A 27522-nucleotide genomic window follows, 5' to 3' on the forward strand; every position below is an offset into this window, starting at 1 on the left:
GTCCTGGGTCTGTTGGCTTCGTTATTGGATTTCAAAATACTGATTGATCTACTTACAGGAGATGTGTATAGAATGGTCATGTTGGCTTCGTTGTTGGATTTCAAAAAAGCTATTATGTCGAAATGGTCATGCCTCCCAACCGTCCTGCATGGTTGATCCTTACTTGACAGATCTTGATGTAGGCATTGAGATTAATGAGGAATCTAGACTATAATTATTATAATCGTTGGGATTATGAAACTAGACTAATACCTAGTTTTATACATTTAGGTAATTGAAAGTGCTAAGGCGAGGTTCTGCCCAAATTCTGCGGCATCCACTTTTATCAAGTGAATGCATAGTCCCTTTCATGAACATGATTTTAATACAAGTATTAAATATATGTTAAAAAAGTTTATGTGCGAGCTATATGATTATTGTATGGTTCATGTGTTAGAAATGTATTTAAGAATATATGACATATATGGTTCTATATATGATAAAAATGTATATGTATATTTTCGCATGATAACAGTAATAAAAATATCATTAGGGAAATAAACAAAGGTATATTAATACTTAAAACACTATACGCTAAATATATATATATATATATATATATATATATATATATATATATATATATATATTTGGGTTTTTATTCAAAAATCCAGTTTCACAAACGGTAAAAAGGGCAACGGAAGCTTTAAAATTGTTGAATAAACTAAAATCTTTTTCACCCACCAAGGATCATTTTGCAAGAGTTAGAAAGATTAAAACAACCATAGAAGAGAAAGCATAACAACATTTGAAGACTTTGATTCCAATGGGAGATTGGAAGTTGATGAAGTATGACATGAAACTTCAAGGTAGAAGTTCTCTAGAGATATACACCAACAATAAATCAACTTGTAGCTAGAAATGCTCGCCTAAGTACACCGAGCGTCTTCTTGGGTGTACAAAACGTAATGGTGAAGACTCGTAGAGAATTGAGTAGATGGAGGAAATGAAAGGCTTATGATAGTGAATGACACCTATCGGAAGATATCGTAAGAGTGGTATCTTGCCTTTAGAATGTGTCTGATAAAATAACGGAACGTTTAGAGGAGTACGGTACGTCTGAAGTACACCTTCGATTGGCAGGATGATGGAACGATTGGTGTAATTCTCGAAGTTGTCCCATCGTCTGGAATTTCCATCACCAACCGAGTTGAAGTAGAATTGATGATTGAAGATACACATGGAAGAAGTCCTAGTAGAGTCTAGGAAATTTTTTATGATTAATTGAACGCATTCGTATGTGTTAAATTGTTTTGTGATTTTAGGAATTGGGGACTGCGAGACAATACTTGGGACGAGTATGAGTAGGTGTGAATAGTAGTAGAGATCTATACTACTAGAAGCACATGACTCACACTTGGATTAGGGAAAGTCACAAGGTTACCAAGAAGCTAGTAATTGATTCCGTTTTATTCAAATATGTCATTACCATTGTTTTGTTAATGACTAAGAAGATGATTGTTATTCCGACCCTAGTGCTCATATCAAATTGAGTCCGACTACAATGAGTTTGTTACGTGGTTCAGAGAACCAAGTTCGATGTAACATCTGACTTAAGTCAGAAGATTGAAATCAATGTGATCAATAGCATCGCGCTCGTTGTTAAAGAAGCTTGTAGCTAGAAATGCTACATGCTAAAATGTGATTATATCACACTAGAATATGAAGGAAGGTATATTCGATTCTGGAATTTGACTCTAAGAGACTTGAGTCTAAGCGTTGCATCATACGATGAGAGATCGTTAGAGCATGACCCATCGGTATGTTACAATAGATAAAGGAAAGTACTTATCCTAAGAAGAAGAAGGAGTCCTCAATAAGGATTTATTTTGTAACTCGAAGGTTACGATTGAGCGTCCAACATGGTACGAAGAGCAGATGCAGGATTGAGCACTACCTGCGATCGAGAAGTCCAAAAGCTAGATACTCGTTCGAAGAAACATATAGATTACGATTATTACTTAGGATGGAAAGATGATGTATGGAATCATTATACCAGACCTATTTCGTTGATGATTCCGGGACGTAATCATCCTAAGGGGGAGATAATTGTAACGCACGTAGATCAGAGCTAGTCAATTAAGAGACAATAAGTGTCGAAATATTTAGAATAAATAGTCTTAATAAAAGTCGTAGTATATGTTACAAGGATTCTGGATATATAAAGAATGCCGAAATCCGAGTTATAACGAAGAAGTTATGACCTGTCAAAGTTCCGCGACAAAACCGGCACGACATCGAATGACGTAAAAAGTGAGTTTTTGATAAACTACTTTTTAGCCTTGGGTATCTAAATGAAAGTCGTAGTGTTCGTTAAACCGAGAGTATGCATAAAAAGAACGCCCAAATCTGACTTCGTATGAGGAAGTTATGATTTTTCGAAGTTTCAGCTTAGCAGTAGACAGCTAAAAACTCGAATTTTAGATCGATTGATTTTTAGCCAACACAACCTAAACGAGAATCGAAGGTCTCGTCAATAGTAGTACAACGGTAAAAAGGCAGACGAAAACGGACATCAGATGAAGAAGTTATGAATTTTTAACGGATTTTCCTGTCCCGGTCTGTTAAAAATAATAATATTAAAATTAAATTCAAAATTAGCCGACGGAGTCTAAACAAAAGTTGTAGAGCATAACTTTACCTATGCGTGCATATAAAGAACGTCGCAAACGGAGCTCGTATGCGAAAGTTATGGATTTTAGAAGTTTGGGACACAAAATTCGAGAAAAATGCTAAAGCCGAGGAATTTCGCATGGCTGGGGTTCGGCCACGTCACCTCGCATGGATAAGGTCCGATCTCGGTGAGTCACCTGCCCCGTGTCCGATCCGATGACGTGTCCGAAGCGTGGTCCGGTAAAAATCAGACGTGTGTCACATACGTGGCGTGTCCGAAGCGAGCCACGCCTCGCCTACGAGCTTTCGACGCACCTCCCACTCCTCGCATCCGTGTCTCACCCTCTCACCAGCCACCTGTTCGCTTCGCATCCGAGCCACCTTGCGTCCGAGCCTCGCAGCAGCTGCCACGTGCTTCTTCCCCCTTGCTTCGGATCCGAGGCTCTCCTCTATAAATAGAACGGCTGCGAATCCTCCTGGGTAATTTTGGAAAATTGCCACTTTTCACCCTAAATTCAATATTTTTACTATCTTGACTTCCCCCGAAACCTCGGTATCATTTCCAACACCCGAAATACGTTCCGAAGTGCCCGAAGAGCCCGATAAATTTATCTTTTCGGTTTGAAGCTCAACCTTCGCAAGGCCCGGTTTTTCATTAAAGCTCACAGTTTCATCGGAAACGATCGTTTTAGGAAATGAAGTGTTGCCCGATTATCATTAAATCAAGTGAGTGTATAGTCACTTTCACCTTACACATAGATATGAAGTATTTTATATAAAATACGTGCTACGTGTATATATGTTGTTTGTTTATTTGGGATAGATGTTGAATGATTGTTTTATACAGGTTTTAAACTGTATATGTATTTTATATCTACAAATATGTTGGGTAAAACATGGGTTGATGAAAGAATGTTTTATACATGTTCAAAATGATTTAAAATGTATATATATTTTATCTACAAATATGTTGGGTATAACATGGGTAGGTGAAATAAGTTGATGTGTGATAAAATGATGAGATAAATGATGAGCGATGAAACATGAGTGATGATATATGAGTGGTAAATTATGGTGAGAAGCAATGACCCAAACGATGACCCAAGCGATGGCCCCGTCATCTAGCAGAGTATGGATGACAACCATGGACTATTCTAGACGGTCCATGGAACACTGGCAGGTTCGCAACCTATAGGTGTGTGAACTATATGTTCATCAGATATACTCTAAAACCCCATTGACATGTATTGTAGGTGAATTCCTGTGAATAATACTGTCGATAAATGAGAGCTATGGATTTAGCACATGTTGTAAAAACCCTGGCAGCTATGGACATAGTGTCTGTTGTATAAACCTTGCGACGATGTGACTTCGTGCCTATTCCTTAGGATGAATCCTTAAGAATGAATGATAAGATGATTCTTAGGGTAGATCCTTAAGAATAAAGAAGATAATGGGGATGAGAAATTGGGTTGATTGATTGATGTTTAAACATAATAAATTTATTTATTGTGGTTTGAAAACCCTATATGCTCACCAGGCTCCCAAGCCTGACCCACTCAGTTTATTTGTATCACAGGTATCGATATGAAGCTGCTTTACACTGAGAGATTGAAGGAGATGTAAATCACTAGTGTAAATGAATGTAAGTTCTGTTTATGCTTTTGGTCTATATCGACGATGACATCCCAAATGTTTTAATATGAATAAAAATACATTTCTTCGGAAATGCTTTGATAACGTATTTATCATATTTTTCTGGGAACAAATTCCGCAACATCTTTTGGAAAATTACTCTGATTTTATTATAAAAAGCATAAACTAAATCGGTCTTTTCTGGCCGTGAAATTAGGGATGTCACATATAGATACCTAGTTCAATTAAGTTTGATATCGGGTATACACACACACACACACACATATATATATATATATATATATATATATATATATATACGTGTGTGTGTGTGTGTTTGTGTAAGTTAGTAACATAGAATAAAGTTCTGTTCCTTGACACTTTCAGGTGTTGATGGTACGAAAATACGTATTAGAGTACAAATCGTATTCTTTTTTGGATGAACAGAAATGGTGGGTCCAAATCAGGCAACTGTAATGGTATGCGTGGTGATCTCCCAGAGTAAGATGGCAACACTTGATCATTCTAGATGGTCTTGTGAGTTACATTGCTAGTGTGGGTTCATAACCCACAGAAGTATATGAAATGGGATACCATATTCATCCAATACTCTAATGGCTCGAATGCCTTTATGACTTTCACCCACCCACCTCTACCTACCCCAACCCACCACACCCCTACCTACCCATACCTACCCACTCCCAAGCCCACCCCACCCCCCACCCACCCACACACCCACACCCACTCCCACAAACAAACACCTACACCCACACACACCCACCTACCCAACACCGCTACCACAATCACTGACCTACCATCACCACTACTGCCACAATTGCCGCCGCCACCACCACCGCCTGTCATCACCACCACCGATGTCACCCTGCTGCTGCTGCCGCCACCACCACCACCGCAGCCACCCCCACCCCACCCTACCACCGCTACCGTTTTCTAAAAATGAAAACTGATAGAAAAGTACACATCTAAAAACGTTTTCTAATTTTGTAAAACTAAAAATGAAAAATGAATAAGTTTTAACTAAACGCGTTTTCTAATTTTTCAAATGAAAACTGGAAACTGAAAACGAAAACTGAAAGGGGAAAACGAAAAACGAAAAATGTTTTTCCATAACTAAACGCAACCTATGTATCTTATCCGATTTTCCAACCTGACCCACTCAGCTTTGATGCATCATATGTGTCAAGATTTAAGCAACTGGAACTTGATTAAAATGTTGAGTGATTAAGAGAAAGCCTACAATGGTGTTCAGTACCATTAGGGCTATGTTTGACTTACTAGCTGAAAAACTAGCTGTTAAATAAAAAGCCAATTGATAGCTGAAAAGCTAGCTGATAAAAATTAATGTTTGGTAAAACTAGCTGAAAAGCTAGCTGAAAGATATAAAATAATATAAAAGGACATTTAAAAAAATGTATTTTCATAATTAATTAAGGGATATATTTGAAATTTTTTAAAAAAGCTCATAAAAAGCTAGTCCAAACAGCTTTTTAAAAAGCTAGCTTATAAGTCTCTTTTTGGTTTGCCAAACATGACAACTTTAAAAAGATCGAAAAATAAGCTAGTTGTGACACACCAAACACAACCTAGGTCTTTACGCTGTAATTTATGTATCTGTATTGATTATGAAATTTTTAGGATTTTATTTGAGACAATCTTGTCCTAATTTTTTTTATATACTGAGATTTTCTGCAAATAAAATATCACGATTTTTAAAGTGTAAAGATTTTTTTTTTCTAATTCTTAAAATTAGAAGACTTCAAATTGAACATGGTCGGCTGTGCCATAGCCGGTATAATGTGATTCAAAATAACCCTCATGTCAAGTATACACGTTTTGATGTTCGTAATATATTTGGGTTCTTTTATTTATTTATTTATTTTTTTTATGTATTGACAAAACCACCGACGAGAAAGAAGGTGATCCACAACATAGGAGGAATTAGACGGCGGTTAGATTTAGAAGAGAAGAAAAAGAAAATATTTAGAAATAATCGAAGATATTATTTGTTCAAAAAACTCTCTATACCATGACAAATATTATTTGCCTTAAAAATATCTTTTTATTAATAAGTAATATTATAGTAATACAACAATAAAACTTGGATACAAAACAAGGGATAATGACTTAAAAGGGTAACATATTATTCGATCCGTACACATTTGGTCACTGAGTTTTTTTTTCGTCAACATTTACCCCTTAAACTTGTTAAACTGTACACATTCAGTCCTTATGACCTGTTACTTCAGGTTAGCCGGGAAAAATGACTTGATAGGGTAATATATTTTTCATTTTGTACACATTTAGTCCTTAATATTTTTGTACATATTTAGTCCTTAACATTTTTTTTGTTTCAAAATAAGTCCTTTTTTTGTACTCATTCAGTACTTATGAATGATTTATTTAGGTTTTTTCACGACATCTTACGTGAGACAATCATTGATGAGGTGTTTGGGGTTGTTGATGCTTATGTCCAATGCGATCTCGACTGCTTGGTTGCGTAAGTCTTGTGGTTTGGCTTAGGTCTTGTATTTTGAACATCGTAACTTCTTCATACAATATCATATTTTAAGGATCTTTATCTATTGCGAACAGAAAAAACAGGTGTTGTCGGTGCAACACCGGGACCATACTAAATCCACCACCGCGTATGGATATAAAAATCGTAAGAAAAAATATATTATTTTTTAATGGGAGTAATCTAAATGAAAGTTGTAGTAGACTAAAATACGAACGCATGGATATAAAAATCGTTAAAATCCGAGATCATATGAAGAAGTTATGACGTTCAGAACACATGACCTAAGCAACCAAGTAGTCGAGATCGCGATGGATATAAGCATCAAAAGCCCCATACACCTCATTAATTAATGTCTCACGTAAGATTTCGTGAGAAAAAACTAAAAAATCATTCATAAGTACTGAATAAGTACAAAAAAAATGACTTATTTTGCAAAAAAAAAAAAAAAAGACTAAATGTGTACAAAAATATTAAGGACTAAATGTGTACAAAGTGAGAAATATATTACCCTATTAAGTCATTTTTACCGGGTAACCTGGAGTAGCCGGTCATAAGGACTGAATGTATACAGTTTAACAAGTTGAAGGGGTAAATGTGGACGAAAAAAAACTCAGTGACCAAATGTGTACAAATCGAAAAATATATTACCCTTTCAAGTCATTATCCCTACAAAACAATGATGGAAGATATAGGACGTGTTCGGCGCAGAGCGTTTGAGAGTTTCTAGCGTTTGACAAAATGCTCCGTTTTGAACAGAAAGTCTTGTTCGACACTACAAACTTCTAGCGTTTAGTTTAAACAAAACGCTTCAAATTCAAATGTTACTAACGTTTAACAAAACGCTACAAAGTACAAGCTACAAGCTACCCGCTACCAACTAATCTTGCCGAACACCCCATACTCATATACATACATACATATATAACATTAACATTAACCACCTCGTACTCCACATAGTGACTAACCAACAATTATTTGATTTGGGGAAAAGTTTTTTTCCACAAAAGATCATTTGTTTTTAACTCCGATTTTTGTACACATCTGTGCATATATGCAAAAAGATACATAGTTTTTTCTGTTTAGTTCAATAAATTATACTGTTAATCAAATAACAAATTTTAAATATGGATGTGGCCTATCATGACGAGGGATTGACCAGCTAAATGGATAAGATCATTCAAGCAACGACGTCGTAAATATCTACTTCACCATTATTGTCTGAGGATAACAAACTATGATAGTACACACCAATATACACGGTTTGATACTAGGCCCCCATAAACTTTAATAAATGAACAACTGCACCCCCTATATTTTAGAAACGAAATTTAACCACGCAATCTTTTCTATTCTTTTTTTGGCCTAAAGGTTTATTTTACCGTTATATAAAACTAATTCCTCATAAAAATGTCACAATCATTGTATATAAAGTATAAACAACACAAAAGTTAAGTACGTCATAACTAAAATGGAAAAAGTCAAAGGGCAAGTGTGACATATTTTAGAAATAGAAGGCAACCCAAAGGCAGCTTATACTTTGCTCTAAAATCATAAGCTCACTGCATACAACCAAGGGTATCAGTGAATCTGTTTTCATCCTCGGTTCAAATCAAGATTCCTCTCAAATTTTCCAAGAAAATGCTTCTAAACACTCCAACTTGTACACACATCTTCACCACCATAAATCATCATCATCACACCATCAATACTCCAGTTTTGCCCAAAACCCTATTTCCTATTTTTGGTAGAAAAATCAAGGGGTTTTCATCAAATTGGAGATTTATATCTGACTCAACAACTGGGACTGGAAGAAGATCAAGCATCAAAAGCTCATTGATTGAGGCACCTGTTCTATGGGCTGGAAGAGTGTGTATATTCTATGTCCTATTGAAGGCTGGTTTGGCTGGATCCCCTTCTAATCCACTCGCCTCCACCACAGGTTTTTTATCTTCTTTACTGTAAATCTATAAATAAAAAATTAAAAAATATATATATATTTTGCTGTCGATTTGTTGGTGATTTTGTTTGATCCTTGATTGATTGATGATTTATAGAACTTGAAAGTGATGGTGACGATTTGGGTTTCGCTAAGTGGTTTGAAGAGTTCCGAGGCAAACCGGGTGAGTGATTTACTTTTTCAATTTTAAAGAATACAAACAAAATGTTGGACTTGTTCATTAAATAAATCCAGGTTTTGTTTTGTAAAAAGATGAAGTATCGCTAAATCGTGTTTTCTATGAGCAGAAAGAGAAGCAGCAGATCAAAGGAAACTAGTAAGCAAATGGCACCCTACAACCAAGGGTACCCTTAGGCGAAACTACAGGATCCCTTCAAAGGCCGAAGGGCGTCGTCTTCTCAAAGCCATCGCATCCTTGCTTTCAGATGACGATCACTTCCGAGATGCCACCTCCCACAAGGTAGGTAATACCATTTCGTTCATCTTCCTTTTGTGAATTTGATCTGAAAATTGTACGATTGATTTTAGGGTTGTCAAATTAGAAGGGAGAGTGCTCATGGAGAAACCGTATGCTGCAACAACGTGAGGGCTTTGTTTGATGAACTTCCGACACCACATTTGGTTGTGGAGATTACTCCTTTTCCTGCTGGCCCGCTAACGGAAAGTGATTATGCTAGGGCACAGAAGTTAGAGAAAGTTCTTAGGACTGGTCCTTTTGTATGATTAATTTCATCATCTTCTTGTATGTAACAAACTCATATCATGTACATATACATCGTCTTTTAAGCACACCCAAAAATGGGTTTTCCAAATCTAACCTAGGAGGAAGAAGTATCTATTTCCTACTACTCAAGAGCATGAAAGATGATCTCCATATGACTGTTAGTAGACCAATTCTTCACAAAATTGCTGATGGCAGAACGATTCTTGTGTAAGAATTTGCGATGGATCGTTAATTGTCGATTTGATAGTCATCTTAATCCACTTTGGTTACCACGAGGAGGATTGGCAATGACCGATTTTGATCTGTTTTTCATACATGGGTTCTACAATCAGACACTTAGGAGGTTTTGCTATTTTTTATTTAAGTACTAGGTTAATACCCGTGGAAACCACGGGTGAAAAATAGAAAACACTAACGATAATTTTAAATCGTAATGACTAATTAATTATTTGTAAAATTTTATTAATTTACAAAAGTAGATGTTTTGTGTTTAAGTTTTTTATAATTAGTTAGATTTAATATATACACCGGTTGGAATATCCGATCGACACTTTGTATCCGTAAATATTTGATAAAATCATGATTTTGTATAATGCAATATAAATTCGAACCACCAGTAGACATTATAATTAATAAGACATTTGCAAACAGTTATAATTGTTAATTTAAATTAATTTTGAAATATGTTTTGAAGATATGAGCAATGTTCGTTTTGTCTAGATTAATAATAAAATGATTATGTTGTATAATAAAATACAAAGTTGAGAAAATTGAGGAAAAAAACATAGATAATCAACCACGAAACAACATTGTTTTGCTTAAAATTAAATAGTATGGTAATGTAATGTTTTGTTAGTTTATGATTGTGTACTACACTTTAACCACAAAATTTTTAAGGGCTAATGGCACAAAAACCCTCAAATTTGCATAAAATTGACGGATTTGCCCAAAGTTCAAATTTAGGTCCATTTTTGCCTTAAACTTGCATTTAATGTGTCGTTTTTGCCAAGTAGCTGGTTTCCCTTTAATCAATCGGTTACCACTTGAAGATACTTGGCATTTATCATTTAATAACTCATTCACAGACATCCTCGTGTGCAATTGATCCCTTTGACCCCCACAGTTAGTTACAGACTACAACGGAAAAATGACAACTTTGTCTTCAAGATCAAGCTTTAATGGTGGTACAAGAATGAGGAACAAGAAGGTAATAAGATGCGACTGTGGTGATGTTTGTGGTGTATCAGTCTCACGAACACCTGATAACCCAGGACGAAAATTTTGGGGCTGCCCTAATTATCAGGTAAAAATCTATTTATTTTTGTACTAATTTCTCCCTAAAATTTTAGGGCTGCTCTAACTTCCCAAAGAGGAACGTATGTAATAGAATCCTAATTTTTTTTTTTGTTGTAGGTAGAAGGAGGCAACTGTGGTTTTTTCAAATGGGCGGATGAAGAACTAGGTCAAAATATGGAGATGTGTCATACAGAGGAGATCAAGCCATTGTTAGAAGTGATCATAGGGTTGTTAGTGGTTATATCGCTGATGCTAGGAATAGTGGTTATTAAGATATAGTTTTGTTGGTTTTTCCTGTATTAGTAATATATTAAGCATAATCAAGAATTGTTACATCTTTGTAATGTTTTTTTTGAACGGCTGAATGTTACATGTTTGTAATGTATTAAGGGTATTAATGGTAATGTTACTAATGGTAGTTAATTGCTATCTCATGTATATGTTGCATGAATGGAAGTACAATGAAAGTACATTGCATAAAAGGAATTGTACTAAAATACCCTTGGTTACATTCACAATGAAAGTAAACTTTGCATGAATGGAATTGCACTAATGTATTAAGGGTATTTATGGTAATGTTATTAATGGTAGTTAATTGCTATCTCACTTTGCATACGGCTGAATGTTGCACTAATGGTATTAATGGAATTGCATGAATGGAATTGCACTAATTGTATTAATGGAATTACATGAATGAAAGTACATTGCATGAATGGAATTGCACTAATGGAATTGCATGAATGGAATTGCACAATGAAAGTACATTGCATGAATGGAATTGTACTAAAATACCCTCGGTTACATTCACAATGAAAGTAAACTTTGCATGAATGGAATTATACTAACTTGCATAAAAGGAATTGCACTAATGAAAGTACATTGTTAATGCTTAACATGTACTAGAAAATAAAATAAAAACATCATGGTTACCATAATAGGGGGCATCCATTATAAACCTTAATATAAAGCATCCATTACATAAGTTTTACTAGCATGTAGCAGCCATCCATTTTGTATACCAAAACATGAACCCAAAAGCCTAAAAATCACCCAAAAAAGGCAAGCCATAATGTAACACTAAACAAATGGATGTATGCTGCAAGTAGTGGGTGTATATCAAAAAATAACCAAAAAGGGCTACCTATACAATTGCCCAATGATACCATCCCCACTTTTGCCCCCATATACCTAGGTAACTACTCCAAATCTACTGGATAGCTAGATGTGGAACCCCTTCCATCTTTGTCAAAACAAGGTTTCTTTAGCTTTTGCAGGATGACCCTTTCTGAGGGCTTTCTTGTCCTTCTAGGTGGTACATGCCCTTCATCATCAGCATCATTTCCCTCCATATCTGCTGCACCATCCTCACCAGCACCATCACCTTCATCCTCAATATCACCATCACCCTCTCCATCATCCTCACCAGCACCATCACCCTCTCCATCACCCTCACCAGCACCATCACCATCACCCTCACCTGCTACTTCATCAGCATCATCACCCTCACCATCACCCTCATTTTCCTCCACACCCTCATTTATAAGACCATCATCTTCATTACCTTCCATCACACCATCAACATATGGAATATCCTCAACTTCATTCACATCCTGTTAATTAAAATTTGAAGAATACTTATTAATAAAATATATAAACATGTTTGTTACTAATGTTAGCAATTATAAAATGATGATGTCAAACTAACCATCTCAACTGTTGGCATATCATCCAATTCAACTTTGAACCCTCTCAAGCTCTCTATTTCAGCCATGCTATATCCTGCCCCAAGTAGGTCTGCTACACTTTCTAGATCTAGCATCACCATCTCTGGGAGAACATCACTTGCATTTCCTTCAGTGAATTCAGGTTCAGGATTATCCTCATTCTCAGATTGACTTTTTTGATCAATACCTTTAAGAATAGCATCCATTGCATCTTCAACCTCATCAAGTGTTTTTGTCAGGTCAGGTTCAACATCCTCAACACCTCTGTCATCATTAGCATGAAGAATACTTTGAATAATAGCATCCATTGCATCTTGGAATCCATCACCTTTCTGATAATTATCCTTTGATTGGCTAAGAGAAGCTTCAAAAGTGCACATCATATCAACCAAACTGTCATCATCAATATCTTCTTTGTCAAACAAATCTTTCACTTGTTCCTCACATCCCCTACCTTCAACATGACCATCTAAACCATCATGTTCATCAAGTAGAACTCTATCTTCCACAATGCCACCACCTTTTTTTATCCCCAACTTCTTTTTGCTTTTAACAGATTTAGAACCTGATGCTTGATTTGGGTCAGATTGGACCTTTTTCCTTGGCCTTCCTTTCTTCTTTGGTGGCATAGGAACTGCTTCCTGCCTCTCAGACCTATCATATGATGCTTGACTGGGTTCAAATTGTTCCTTCCTAGGCCTTCCTTTCTTCTTTGGTGGCATAGGGACAAGTTCCTGCCTCTCAGACCTATCACATGCTGCTTGACTGGGTTCACATTGTTCCTTCCTTGGCCTTCCTTTCTTCTTTGGTGGCATAGGGACAGGTTCCCTGGTTGCATTCTTGCATCCCTTCTGGTTATGGCCATACTCAAAGCACTTACCACACCTTACAGTTCTTGGGGTGTGTACTCTTCCATCATTTCCAGTTACATGTCTCCTTCTATTGACCTTTGGCCTACCAGGCATTCTCTTTGACACTGGTGGCAATGGCTTTATGAATTCAGTTTGAGGCCATAGATTTGAACCATTTACTGGACTAATGTTAGCAGAGTAACACTTAAGGAATTGTTCCTTGGAAAACATGTCATCAATATACTCATCAGGTGTTTGATGGATATAGTTGATAGTTGCAATGGCATGAACACATGGGATCCTAGCCAGATCCCATAACCTGCAGGTACAATGCCTTCCATCTAAATCCACCATGTAGCTATCACATCCTCTCCTTGCTTCAAACACATGTTGTTGACTATGAATTATTAACCAAAACCTGCATCCACAAGTTACATGTTAAAGTGTTACCTAATGAAATTAAAAGAAAAGTTACATGTTAAAGTGTTACCTCATGTTCTTCCCAAAAAGCTTCATCTTCTTTAACACTGCTGGACATATACGGGTATTCCATTTAGTGCTTTCCTCAATCATGTGAGCAAACCTATCCATAATGTATATCCTTATTTCTTCAAGCATTGTGATCAATGGTTTTTTCCTAGCATCCACAATGATGGAGTTGAAGCACTCTGATATACCATTCTCCACTGCCTCACATGCATACCCTGTACTCATGTAAGCTCTACACCATGTTTCGGGTTCTTTGGACATTAGATGATCATATGCACCAGGATTGAGCTTTTTAATTTTGTCCATATGTCTCTTGAAATCACCTTCCACACAGCTCATAGCTGCAGCCCAAAACAGCTTCTTGAACTCCAACCCAGTGTAAGCTTTTCTAAAATTTGCATATATGTGTCGGGCACATTGCCTGTGCTCCACATGTGGCAATATATCTTTAACAGATTGCAACAAACCTAATACAAAAACCAGCATACATGTAAGTATTTATAAGTAATTTGAAAAGGATTAATATGTTATAAAGAAACTTACTTTATGTTGATCTGATATAACTACCAAGCCCCTTCCATCAATAAGGTCTAGATCACCACTGAGTAGCTCAAGGAACCAAGTCCAGTTGGACTTATTTTCCACATCAACAACAGCCCAAGCAATTGGATAAACCCGGTTGTTGGCATCTCTACCAATGGCTGTTAGCAATTCACCCTTCACCTGCCCCTTTAGAAAGCACCCATCAAGCCCAATTACTCTCCTACATTCTCTTTTCCAGCTAACACTTAGTGCTTTGAAACAAATGTAAAACCTGTGAAAATAATTCTTTCCATCTGGATTGGTTGTTACACCAACTTGACATGTGGACCCCGGGTTTGACCTTAACAATTCATGGGCATAATCCCATATCCTTGCATAATGCTCAGTGAGTTTACCTTCTATTAAATTTTTGGCCCATTTCCTTGCCCTTCTAACCTATCATATAGATACCACACACCTATACCTTTGTCTGATGTCATCAATCATTTCCTGAAGTTTCATCTTTGGCTTATTTGCAATTTCAGTCACATAATGTCTTCCAATCCATTCAGGGGACACAATGGATCCAAACTTAAACTGCCTAGAACATTTATGGTCACCATTCATAGCTTTGATCTGAAAAGATCTTTCTTTGTACATCCATGCAGCATAAATTCTGAAAGAGCATTTATTCTCTTCCTTCCTATTGCCACATCTAGCTACAATTCTTTTACTATCACATTTTTCAAAGTATATTCTATAGCCATGTGAGACTGCATAATTGGTGACACAAAACTTCAGTTAGGTAGGGGATTCAAAGATGTCACCAAGCTTTGGTACCATCTTGTCCCACTTGATGGTTGGGTCATGAATTCTATAGTTGTTTTTCAATACCTCCTGTTCATCTTCATCACTCTGCCAATCGGTAGCATGGTACACTTGTGCTCTGATTTCATCTGCCATACTAGAATTTCATAGGTTTTCATCACTTAATAGAACATTTAGGAATATATCCTTACATTTATCAAGTGAGGACACAAATTCTTCCTCTGGTTCGTGGTCCATGTAAATACCGTGGAGTTCAAAATCCATTTCACTCAAGCCAGCAAATGGCTCATGTATGCCAGCAAAGGGGTCAGCGTACCCATCGTCTGATGAAGCCATTACACCTTCCTGCATCAACACACTAACTTTAGGAACACATTTCAAGAAATGTTAAATGTAAACGTAATTTCAGTCAACCTGTAAAAACCTTACCTTTCGAATAAATGTTGAAGAACACTTTTAACCTAATCGTCTCCAAGAAAACCCTTTTTTTTCTCTGTGTACACAGTCGATGAAATGGGAAAAGGTGATGAGTGATCGGGTTATAGAGGGAGATGAGATGCGACAGTTTAACGTATGTAACGGAATTGGAGATTTTTCCAAACGACGTTAATTAGCCTTCCACCTAAGCAAGTGGTAACCGGTTGATTAAAGTGAAACCGGCTACTTGGCAAAAACGACACATTAAATGCAAGTTTAAGGCAAAAATGGACCTAAATTTGAACTTTGGGCAAATCCGTCAATTTTGTGCAAATTTGAGGGTTTTTGTGCCATTAGCCCAATTTTTAATAATAAATGTGGTTAGATTTTTTTTCCATCGAGAAGTACGCAACAATACACAAAGTTCATTCTTGAATAGTAATTTCACTATAAGCATTAAACATATTCATAACTAAGTTAAATAATTTGGCAAAAAGAAATATTAACCGGATTATTCTCTTTTTTTTATACAACCAAACTATATAGCCTTTATAATTATATTTACATATCCTTTATTCATAAAGTTTAGTAAGAACAATAGGGCAGGTCAAACATTAATAATATCATATTTTGACTTGTTAATTTACTCATATCTAAGCTTATAAAATTTACAGTTGGTAGTTGGCCTCTCTACCTTTATCCCTTTTACTTTGGTACCTAAAATCATAAAAATAGAGTTATAAAGAGTGAAGTCTATAATGAATTGTTCTTTCCACAATACCCATATGGCTCCATAAAGCAAAAGCTACATCACTTTTTAATGTAAAAAAAAACTTTTCTACATCCGAAAAAGTACAACCATAAAATAACTTGGCCATAATTTTCTAAACCTGATGCAAATAACAATTTTAAGGTGTTCACAAAAACAAATATAAACTTATTGCTTCTTGGACACATCAATAGTCTTTCCCCTACAAGCAGTAGTCTTGGTTGTTGGAGTTTGACAAAATTTGAAAATGACCACTAACCTGATCTTCTTCAACCGTTTCAAAATCGTCCTTGAGCTTCAATTGGGGTCATATTAGATGCGGCTTGAGAGTGCTTTCCATCATTCTAATTATTTGAGCCCTTAGATGTTACCCTGTACTACAAAACAAAAGTCGAGCAAAATTTAAAAAGAATATATATATATATATATATATATATATATATATATATATATATATATATATATATATATATCCAACATAAGAAATTAAGAACCTAATACTGGAGCTTACTAAGAAACATATTTTATGTTTAACAATCAATGTATAATGTCCTAATAAGATAAAAATCAAAAGTATAGTGTTATATGAATAGTTTTCCGAAGTAAAGTGTCATAATAAGGAACATTTTGGAAGTACCAGACTACTCTTGTTACTTGTCTTGCGGAGGCCTGCAACCAAAACCAACAATAACGTACTCTTCTTCCTCATGTATAAACAGAAACATCTAGGGGCACAAATAATAAAGATTCCTAACATATCAGTCATAGTATAAATGAAATAAATATAAATTTGTGTGATTAGGTGTAGAAAGAAAGTTACCAAAGCACAAACATACATCCACAACCACACACAACTGTACACATAGATATACACACATTGAACCTAATGACAAACATTATCAAGCCAAGATATCATAATTGCAATCAAGATTAATACATGAATATAGATTCCTTTATGGAGTGGAATACCTGCTTCCCTTAACTTTAAAAAAGAAAAAAAATAAAAAATAAAAAATTTATGTGTGCATTTCATCGAACACTTTATGTGCATACAAAAGTTAAATACTTATTGAAAGAATCAATTATATACAAATAAACTACAGTGACATTGGGATTTAATAGACAAATAAGATTGAATAATAAGGCAATACATACCTTGAAAACTATATAGCGATGATGTCTAAAGCGAGAGGAGTTTTCAATTTGCTACACACGCTTTTTACTTTATATTCACAATAAACAAATTCATTAAATAGATGTATATGGAATGAGGATTGATGAACACTTAACATGGATTTTGAGAAAACGATTTGCAATGCAAGGTGGATTTTGAGAAACGATTTTGTCATTGTTGTCGTCGACTGCTTCGCTTTTGACGGGTTTTGCATCTTTAGAAGAACATTTTTTGATAAAAGGAATTGTCAATTTTAAAAATTGATTCGGTTTCCAAAAGCAAGAAAGCGAAATCGGGGTAGATAGACTGTAACTCAGGGGTACCAATGAACATATAGAAGTTGTAGAACCGATAAGAATGCATTCTCCATTTAAAAAGGATTGCAGAAAATCAGAACCAAATCAAGGCCGAATTTAACGCAGTTTAATGAGTAAAAGGGCAATATAGGTATATCAGTTTGTAAAAGTATGAGCGGGAAAAATCGATTGGAGGAGCCTTAGAGAATGACACGTGTCAATAAAAGTACTTATTTATTAGGATAGGATATCACTAATTATAAAAATTCCAAAATCAAAATCAATTGCTAGAAAAAAATTATTTATTTACATAATTACATGCTAAACATACATACATTCAATCGAGTTTCAAACTTTTGACAACAATTTTCAGCTATTAAACTTGATTGGAGAGCAATCCACTTCCTGTTAACATGATCAACAGTCAAAAGACTACATATATATATAACTTCAGCAATCAATTATCTTCTTCCTGACATGATCTTGTTTTCCATTTGGTACCACTCTTGTTAATACATACCTGAAATCATCAAATGGTGACCAGAAAACACCTCAATTTGATCAAAACTACATTGATTCCAAATAACAGAGCAGCAGCCAAGGAGTCACCAAATCAGCCATCAACGGACATAGCCTTGAAGTTTTTGAATCCAGCAACTCAAAAACCTATTTGAGCTTAAATAACTTCAACTAACCAAGACTTCAAGAACAGATTTCACATAACATATTTAACTTCAACAAAATGAATTACACACACCAAAATCACAAATTACACACTCGAAGGAATCATAGGCAAAGGAACTCCTAAACTTCAAGAACAGATTTCACAACAATAAATTTTAGGAAAATCAAAGAAAACAAACTTGGTGGGCGTGCGAGGTCGACGATGGGGGCGGTGGTGCTGTGAGAAGTCTAATGATCGGAGTGGATGGCGAATCACCTGTTCCTTGTATTCCATGCTTGAATTAGACTTCTCATTCTCCAATCAGAAAAAGTTAGGGCAAAAAAGTTTACCTGGTGTCGCCGACGAATGGCTAGAGGATGGCGCTAGTCGGAGGTGATTTAGTGGATGGTGGCAACGACCGGAGTGGAGGCCGGGGAGAGACGATGTGGAGAAGGGGAAAGTCGATTCTAAAGGCACAGAGATCTTGAGAGGCGAGAGAGAGAACCAATGGACAAAATAGGAAGCATCTCTTATTTTTTTGTTCAAATGGGTTTTGAAATCTGATTCGGTAAGATGTCTTTTTACAACTAAGATGATTTATTAAGTGGCAAACAAACACTCTGAATAGATTCAGATGTGCCTCTTATTAACCAAAGGGCTTCTAGCCCAGCGGTACCGGATGTTGTCCTCCCTTCCAGAGGTTAAGGGTTCAAGTCTCATTGGAGACATAGGTCGTATTAGGAGTAGTGTAGATTTGCCGTTCTAAAAAAAAAAAAATGATGTGCCTCTTATTAAGAGGCATTAAGTGGTAAATAAACGCGGCCTTTTGTCCGAATGATTTATGGCAAGTACTGCAGTTTGGCATCAACACACGACAATGCACCCCTCCTCCACACCCCATAGCTTTATAGGTTCGTGTAAATATTTCTTCCGAAATCTGTAATTTCAACATTGATGTTATACAAAATTGGATTTAAGATAATCCAAGAAATTGTTCTCTCGATTCTCGGACAAAGCTCAAGAGACAAAAACACCTAATACATTGATTTGTTCTAATTAACAAATTGTAGAAGAAAAGTAAACTAAAAAATTAGAAGTCTCCAAAACTACTCTAACTGGGAGTGTCTTCAAGAGCTTTTAGAGTAGTTATGTTTTGTAAAAAGCTCTTTGTAAATACTTTTATAGTTTGCTTTTCTTATTGTAAGCACTTTTAAAGAGTTATACCAAAAATGTCTATTTCCCATGTATTTATATTATCTGTACATAATTTGCTTTACTTTGTATTTGTATTTACCGAATAATTCAAATTAAATTGATTCAATTTGAAAACTATATCATACATAAGTTTGCTAAGAAAAATCCATGATAATAAGATTGCTTCCTTGTGAACTTTTGATACAAAACTATGTTGGAGGAATTAGGGTTTATATGGGAGATCTGGATACCCCTTGGATCGTGTGAACACTTCCCGAACTGATATTTCTACCCTATGCCTGGGTTGCAAGAAATTTAGCCTAGGATAATCGAAGATGACACTTACGAATCTAGGCACAAAAGTCGTAAGCCAAATTACTAGGAGGATTCTATGTTCGTTTGAAGAAAAATAGAGCTAATAACCGTGTGTCTCTTCTCAATGAGAAGAGTCATTTATATAATATACGAGATTAGGGTTTGCCTCTTAGGGTTGGCCGTCATGGGTTGCTTTGGAAGCAAATCAGGAAATCCGGAATTTAATGAGGATTTAGGGTTTCCAAAATTGACGAATTTCGTCAGTTTTACCATAATCACCATCAAGAATTCGTTTTTCCCATTATGTTCCTATATACCCCTTGGAACCCGCTAGTGACGCAGCCCCAAGATCCCGTCAAAGGGGCGTTGCCCACTTTGGAAACCCCGGACCTAGGAGTGTTGTCCCCGGACCCCCGACTTGTCGTCGAACCGACTTCTAATTTGATCTATACATGCGTGCACTCCACACAAACTCGTACATATATTAGAGTACAAATTATGAAGCCCCTTAGCTCACATGTTAGTTCCAATTACATAAGATGACATGGTGACACTAAAATCACCATCAATCCTCCCCCATTTTAGTGTAACCCTTGAACAAACATAACCTTATCAAAACAAACCAAACTAGTATATAATGAAATTATCGAAACGATTGAATTTCCACTTAGTATCATACACTTGCAAATACTCGAGAATCAGGGTGTTCTAAGAATTAAACTCATCAACCCATTTGAATACCAGAAAGTAAAATACATTCTAATTTATTGAATTTCTAGCAAAATACAACTTGACACTATTATAAAGCCGTGTGTCCCAATCCTCTCATGATCGTATCAAGGTCAAGTCCACAACCTCTTGAAATGCGGCTACACTTCACAATCACGTAGGTAACTCATTTCCATGTATCTGCACATACATTTATCAAAGGAATTATTAAGAAGTTAAACTTCAACCTGGCTAACTTGCAGAACCGAACACATACCTAGGATGAATACTTCATGTGTTCCAATCTTTAACTTTGAGCTTTCCACATTGAATTCAACTCCTAACATTATATTAGGAGGGAATTGGGTGTCTCGTGATTACAGAATTAAATGGACTGTAATCCCATCCCGATCACAAACGTGTGCACTAAGTCTCTTGTCAGACCTTTAGTCAAGTGATCTGCCAAATTTTGTTGCAATTTCACAAACTCAACCGAAATCACACCGTTCATGATTAGTTCTCTAATTATACTATGTCTAACACCTAGGTGTCTAGACTTGCCATTATAAACCTGGCTGTATGCCTTAGCCAAAGCAGTTGTACTATCACAAAGGATAGAAATAGGTGATATCGGTTTAGACCACAAAGGAATCCCATAGACTAAATTCCTTATCCATTCTGCTTCTTTACCAGCAGCTGCTAACGCAACAAACTCAGATTCCATTGTTGAGTTTGTAATGCAAGAATGCTTCTTGGAAGCCCAATAAATGACACCTCCCCCAAACAAGAATACCCAACCAGAAGTTAAGGAATGGTCCTCCATGTTGGTTATCCAACTTACATCCAAATGACCTTCTAAAACCGAAGGACTCCCCAAGTAACTTAAACCATAATCCATGGTTCTTTTGAGATACTTAAACACTCTATTCACTACTTTCCAATGTTGAGCACTAGGATTACTAGTGTACCTGCTCAACTTTCCCACAACAAAAGCAATATCAAGTCTGGTACTTGTCATGGCATACATCAAGCTACCAATAGCCTTAGAGTATTTCAATTGTGAAATAGGAACGCCATTATTTGGCATTAATTTCACACTTGGATCCATGGGAGTACTCACAGGAGAACAATCGGTAAAATTAAACCGCTTGAGAATTTTCTCAATATAATGAATTTGAGTCATTACCAAAACTTTGTTCATCCTTTTAGTATTATTCCAAGAATTACGCCAGCCTCTCCCAAATCTTTCATGGATAACTTAGATGATAACAATTTGTTTGTTTCATCTGCCTGATTTTGATCGATACCAAAAATCAGCATATCATCTACATATAAGCAAATGATTACTCCAGCTCTAGTAGCATCATCAAATCTACTATAAACACATTTTTCACATTGGTTTGTCTTGAAACCAGAAGACAAAATAACCTCATCAAACTTTTTATGCCATTGTTTAAGCGCTTGTTTCAGCCCATACAAAGATTTGACAAGTTTACAAACCATATGCTCTTTACTAGGCATAATGAAACCTTCTGGTTGTTTCATGTAAACTTCCTTGTCACGAGCACCATTTAAAAAAGATATTTTCACATCCATTTGGTGAATAACCAGATTGTGGATACTTGCCAAGGTAATCAACAATCTAATAGTAGAAATATGTGTAACCGGAGCATACATATCAAAATAGTCAACACCGGGTTTTTGTCTAAAACCTTGAATGACTAACCGGACTTTGAATTTGTCAGTAGTCCCATTAACATTAATTTTCTTTTTGGAAATCCATTTGCAACCAAGTGGTTTAGAATCTGGAGGCAAATCAGACAACACGCATGTGGTGTTCTCAAGAACTGATGACATTTCATCATCAATTGCTTCCTTCCAAAAGGCACTATTGCGAGACTCCATGGCCTCTTGATATGTATTAGGATCATCTTCAATACTATAGCAATAAGAGTATTCAAGATTAATTTCATCCCTTGAACCTTCCACCAAAATACAGTTGGAAGTCGGATCCGAATTTTTTTGCAATTTGGCCTCTTTTGCTTCTACAAAACTCTTGTGGTTCTTGCATATTACCACCATATTGAATTTCTGAACTTTGCACTTTATTAGTACCAAAAGTCAGATCCTTAGGCCTTTGAATCAATGAAAAACGCATCTCATCAAAAATTGCATCTCGTGATTCGATAACGGTGTTAATAGAAACCGAATCATTAGGTTCTATTACATAAAACCTACATGCCTTGGAATGTTCAACATATCCGATGAATATACAATCAATTCCACGTTCTCCCAAAAAAAAATTTGGGCTCGGTGAGTTTTACAACTGCCCGACATCCCCAAACCCGAAAATAACTCAGATTCGGCTTTTTCTTGAACCAAAGTTCATATGGGACTATTTTGTTCCTTTTATTTGGAACCCTATTTAATAAATAGCAGGCCGTTAACATGGCCTCTCCCCAGAATCCATCACTCAATCCCGAGAATGACAACATCGAGTTTATCATTTCCTTTAAAACTCAATTTTTGAGTTCAATAATACCATTTTGTTGGGGTGTGTAAGGTGTTGTGGTATCATGAATAATACCCACTGACTGGAAGTATATGGGATCCATATATTCATCTCCCCTATCAGTCCTAAGACATTTAACCAGATTTTCCAATTGCAATTCCACCTCGTTTTTGTATATTTTGAATTTGTCTAAGGCTTCGTCCTTAGAATGTAACAAATACACATAGCAAAACCAAGTGCAATCATCAAGAAATGTGACTACATACTTTTTATTTCCCAAAGAAGGAGTGGAGTGAAAATCACACAGGTCACTGTGTACGAGTTCCAAAACAGCTGAATTTCTAGTGACACTAGGAAAGGGCTGTTTTGTCACTTTTTGAAGCATGCATGTTTTACATTTATCAGAAGTCATATCAAAGGATGGAATTATTCCATCTTTTGACATCTCATGCATCCTTCTAAAGTTGACATGACCTAATCTTACATGCCAAAGCATAGATTTATCAACATAAGAAGCAGAAGATAAAAATGCAAAATTTTGAACAGGTAATAATTTGTCAACAATATTCAAACGAAACTGAAACATCCCAAAAATACAACCCAAAAATTTCGTTTTTAAAACATTATTAAAACCATCAACCATCCAAAATCATCAGTAAAATCATAATCATGTATCATAAAACATCATAGTATCTGTCTTAAATCAAAATCTCATATCAAATTATCATAGTGAAACTCCCAGGCTGTGGCTGTGGTGTGTGCCATGCGATCAACCCGAGCCCTTCCCTTTGCTAGTGGAAGTACCTGTAACCAAAACTGAAAACTGTAAGCACAAAGCTTAGTGAGCTCCCCCAAACTACCACATACCATACAACAACACAAATAACACATACTGGGCCTTGCCCACTGCATCGGGCCCCGCCCGGCATCGGACCGAAGTCCAGCATAATCTGGGCCCCGCCCACTACATCAGGCCCCTCCCGGCATCGTACCGAAGTCCGGAATAACTGGGGCCCCGCCCACTGCATCGGGCCCCGCCTGGCATCAGACCGAAGTCCGGAATAAACTGAACATAACACAACATGGACATATAGCATAATCACATACTGCATCGGGCTTGCACGACATCGGACCGAAGTCCAGATCATATAACACATATCACAAACATGCATGAATCACGAAGACATCAAGCATACATACTACTGCATCGGGCCCCGTCCGACATCAGACCGAAGTCCGGAACTACTATCATCTAAACGGGCCGACATTGTGGCCGTAGACCCGTTCCTACTGGAAGAAAACTCACCTCGTATGGCTGACTGCTGAAAAACTGGGCGAGGGATTCCTATTTGCTGCTCCGGCGACTCTCCGGCTATAATTCCATAACAACACTTAATCAAAAACTGATAATCACTCTTAGGGTAAAATGACCATTTTACCCTTCTGATCAAAGTCAACGCTAAGGTCAAAGTCAACTCTCAGTCAACCCAACTCGCCGAGTCCTTCTACCGACTCGTCGAGTTTACACGGTCATAACATCGGGACATCTCGATTCTACTCGTCGAGTCTCACCTTGGGCTCATCGAGTTCTTTTTGTTTCCGAGTCTCACTCCTGTCCAACTCGCTGAGTCATCTCCTTAACTCAGTGGTATCACTCATAATCGAAGAAGGGTTTGGGGACATCGATCCGACTCGTCGAGTCCCAAGAACAACTCGGCGAGTCCATTGCATGTTCAGACTATACAGTTGTTCCTAGGTGATTCCACTGCCTCCAATTCATAGATCTGGACTCATTAGGCTAGAATAACATGTAAAGTTGCTAAATTTACGTGCATGCATGGTGCTATGAAGCTAAATCACCCAAAACAAGCTAGTAATGAGAGTCTTGGGCATAGAATGGGATCTTGGCTGAATAAAGGTGGTAACTTTGAGCTTCCGGAGCTCAAGAGTGCCTAGATCTAAAGTCCTTATAGTCCCAAAAGCTCTCTACCCGAAATTATCTTGGAAAGGACCCCAAAAGTGGCAACAAACAAGCTTTCAAGAAGATCTAAGTGAAAATAAGCCAAGGTACAAACTTTATACCTTCAAGAGCTCTAAAATGCAAATAAAACTCTGGATCTTCTGCCTCTTCTTGAATCACCAATGGATCTCTTCCTTCTCCTAACTTCAAATCACACAAAAATGGCAAGAAAGGCTTTAAGACACTCAATGGTTGCTAGGGTTTCGAGAATGGACTGTGGAGGTGATGGAGGCTGGGGTGAGGACTCATAATGATGCTTAAATAGGGTGCAAACCCTAAGGATTAGGGTTTCCTCCTGATGGACCTACTCGCCGAGTCCATTTCCGACTCGTCGAGTAGTCCACTTAAACCCCGCGGTCCAGCTCGCACCTACTCGACGAGTTAGGGCTACCAACTCGTCGAGTAGCTCTTATAAAATGAACATTTAGAGAATTACTTTCGTACCAGGAATGGGGCGTTACAGAAACATTATATTATTCAAATATCCAAAGCCAACAAACATTCCACCCTTAGATAAGATGAACTTATCCGACTCAATAACTTGTTTAAAATCATCAGAATTCAAACAACTAGACCTAACAAGATTCTTGCGAATCTTAGGAACAAACAAAACATCAAAAAGCCTAATTGTCTTTCCAGAAGTAAATTCAAGAAACACAACACCAACACCTCAAATAGGAATGAAAGAATCATCTCCCATTTTCAACATTGACCCATCTTCAAGAGAAGTTATTGTTTCAAACATTCGTTTATCCTTGCATACATGGTTTGTTGCCCCCGTTTCGTTTCACCAAGCAACATCATCATCCCCATTTAAAATGGGCCTAAGACCCGTTCACCTTTCCATTGGCTCCACTGCTTCCAACACCATTGTTGCCTAAGTTCACACGACAATCACGCTTACAATGCCCAACCTGGTTGCACCTCCAACAAACCATATCCTTTTTCTTTTTGTTGGAGTTGCTTCGAACATGTTCCTGCTTACGTTTTCCATGTCCTTTGTGGTTCTTATTTCTTGGTTTGTTTTCAACCATATGAACCGAGGGCTGCCCAAATTCAACTTTTCCTTTGGCTTTATCATATTTTTCACTTTCCTTCGCACGAAGAGATTCTTCAATACGAATGTGACTAGCAAGTTGAACCAAAGAAAGTTCCTCCTTTTGATGTTCTAAGTTATGTTTGAAATCTTTCTAGGATGGAGGAAGTTTGTCAATGATGCTTGACACAACAATGGATTCATCCATATTCATATGGTGCAGTTTAAACTGACAATATATGCCAAAAAGCTTATTGTATTGTTCTGTGACATGTCTTGAATCGTCCATCTTAAAATTATTAAAATCACTGACCAGAAACTTATTGCTAGAAGCGTCCTCAATGATGTATTTCAGTTCAAGGATGTCCTACAACTCTTTGGCACACAAGGCTTCACTATGGATATCAAATAGAGCATCAGACATATCGTTCAGAATGTGAACTTTGCAGATGTAATCATCGTTGTCCCACTTCTGTCTCCTCCTTATCTCTTCAATTGTCTCAATAGCACCTTCCTTAACCTCCGGTGGTCTTGGAGTAGTCAGCACGTATGTTGCTTTCAGAGTAGTCAGCATGACGTTCATCTTCTTCTTCCAACGTCTGAAATCGACGCCTTCGAACTTCTCCAGCTTTGCAAACTTCATGGTCATCTCGCGGATTGATTCTCCCATCTCTAGAAACAGCAAATATCAGTTTGCTTGTTGGAGGAATTTGGGTTTATGTTGGAGATCTGGATACCCCTTGGATCGTGTGAACACTTTCCGAACTGATATTTCTACCCTATGCTTGGGTTGCAAGAAATTCAGCCTAGGATAATCGAAGAGGACACTTACGAATCTAGGCACAGAAGTCGTAAGCCAAATTTCTAGAAGGATTCTATGTTCGTTTGAAGAAAAAGAGAGTTAATAATCGTGTGTCTCTTCTTAAAGAGAAGAGTTGTTTATATAATAGACGAGATTAGGGTTCGCCTCTCAGGGTTGGCCGTCATGGGTTGCTTTGGAAGCAAGTCAAGAAATCCGAAATTTAATAAGGATTTAGGGTTTCCAAAACTGACGAATTTTGTCAGTTTTACCATAATCACCCACAAGAATTCGTTTTTCCCACTATGTTCCCATATGCCCCTTGGACCCCGCTAGGGGCGCTGCCCCTTTGGAAACCCCGGACCCAGGGGTGCTGCCCCCGGACCCCCCGACTTGTCGTC

General features: G+C 36.9%; 3 protein-coding genes across 10 annotated transcripts; 1 reads left to right on the forward strand and 2 right to left on the reverse strand.

Moving 5' to 3' along the window:
• Positions 1 to 8366: 8366 nt before the first annotated feature.
• On the forward strand, positions 8367 to 9595 carry LOC145160811 (6,7-dimethyl-8-ribityllumazine synthase). The gene is made up of 4 exons (XM_079080147.1): positions 8367 to 8765; positions 8881 to 8946; positions 9071 to 9243; positions 9312 to 9595. The coding sequence occupies exons 1-4, from the start codon at positions 8465 to 8467 to the stop codon at positions 9504 to 9506; spliced, it is 735 nt and encodes a 244-aa protein (XP_078936273.1). The 5' UTR covers positions 8367 to 8464; the 3' UTR covers positions 9507 to 9595.
• Positions 9596 to 11729: 2134 nt separating this feature from the next.
• On the reverse strand, positions 11730 to 19110 carry LOC145160812 (uncharacterized). Of its 8 annotated transcripts, XM_079080154.1 has the most exons (9): positions 18888 to 19110; positions 18737 to 18813; positions 18394 to 18539; positions 17041 to 18278; positions 15647 to 16780; positions 14411 to 15562; positions 13869 to 14334; positions 12509 to 13796; positions 11730 to 12413 (listed from the first exon to the last, which is right to left on the reverse strand). In XM_079080154.1, exons 7-9 carry the CDS (start codon positions 14204 to 14206, stop codon positions 12000 to 12002), a joined length of 2040 nt encoding a protein of 679 aa, XP_078936280.1. In that variant the 5' UTR covers positions 14207 to 14334; positions 14411 to 15562; positions 15647 to 16780; positions 17041 to 18278; positions 18394 to 18539; positions 18737 to 18813; positions 18888 to 19110; the 3' UTR covers positions 11730 to 11999. The 8 variants fall into 8 exon arrangements, with proteins under 8 accessions (XP_078936280.1, XP_078936279.1, XP_078936278.1 ...); XM_079080153.1 differs by having other exon boundaries at positions 17041 to 18539; XM_079080152.1 differs by having other exon boundaries at positions 18394 to 18813.
• Positions 19111 to 21951: 2841 nt separating this feature from the next.
• Positions 21952 to 26992, reverse strand: LOC145158413 (uncharacterized). Its single transcript, XM_079077318.1, has 7 exons — positions 26709 to 26992; positions 26557 to 26611; positions 26126 to 26476; positions 23533 to 23843; positions 22752 to 22889; positions 22420 to 22693; positions 21952 to 22308 (listed from the first exon to the last, which is right to left on the reverse strand). Exons 1-7 carry the CDS (start codon positions 26990 to 26992, stop codon positions 21952 to 21954), a joined length of 1770 nt encoding a protein of 589 aa, XP_078933444.1.
• Between the last annotated feature and the right edge of the window lie 530 nt (positions 26993 to 27522).

The sequence above is a fragment of the Lactuca virosa genome, chromosome 2 (genome assembly GCF_052849685.1).
Source record: "Lactuca virosa cultivar CGN04683 chromosome 2, Lactuca_virosa_CGN04683_v6, whole genome shotgun sequence".
Lineage (NCBI taxonomy): Eukaryota > Viridiplantae > Streptophyta > Magnoliopsida > Asterales > Asteraceae > Lactuca > Lactuca virosa.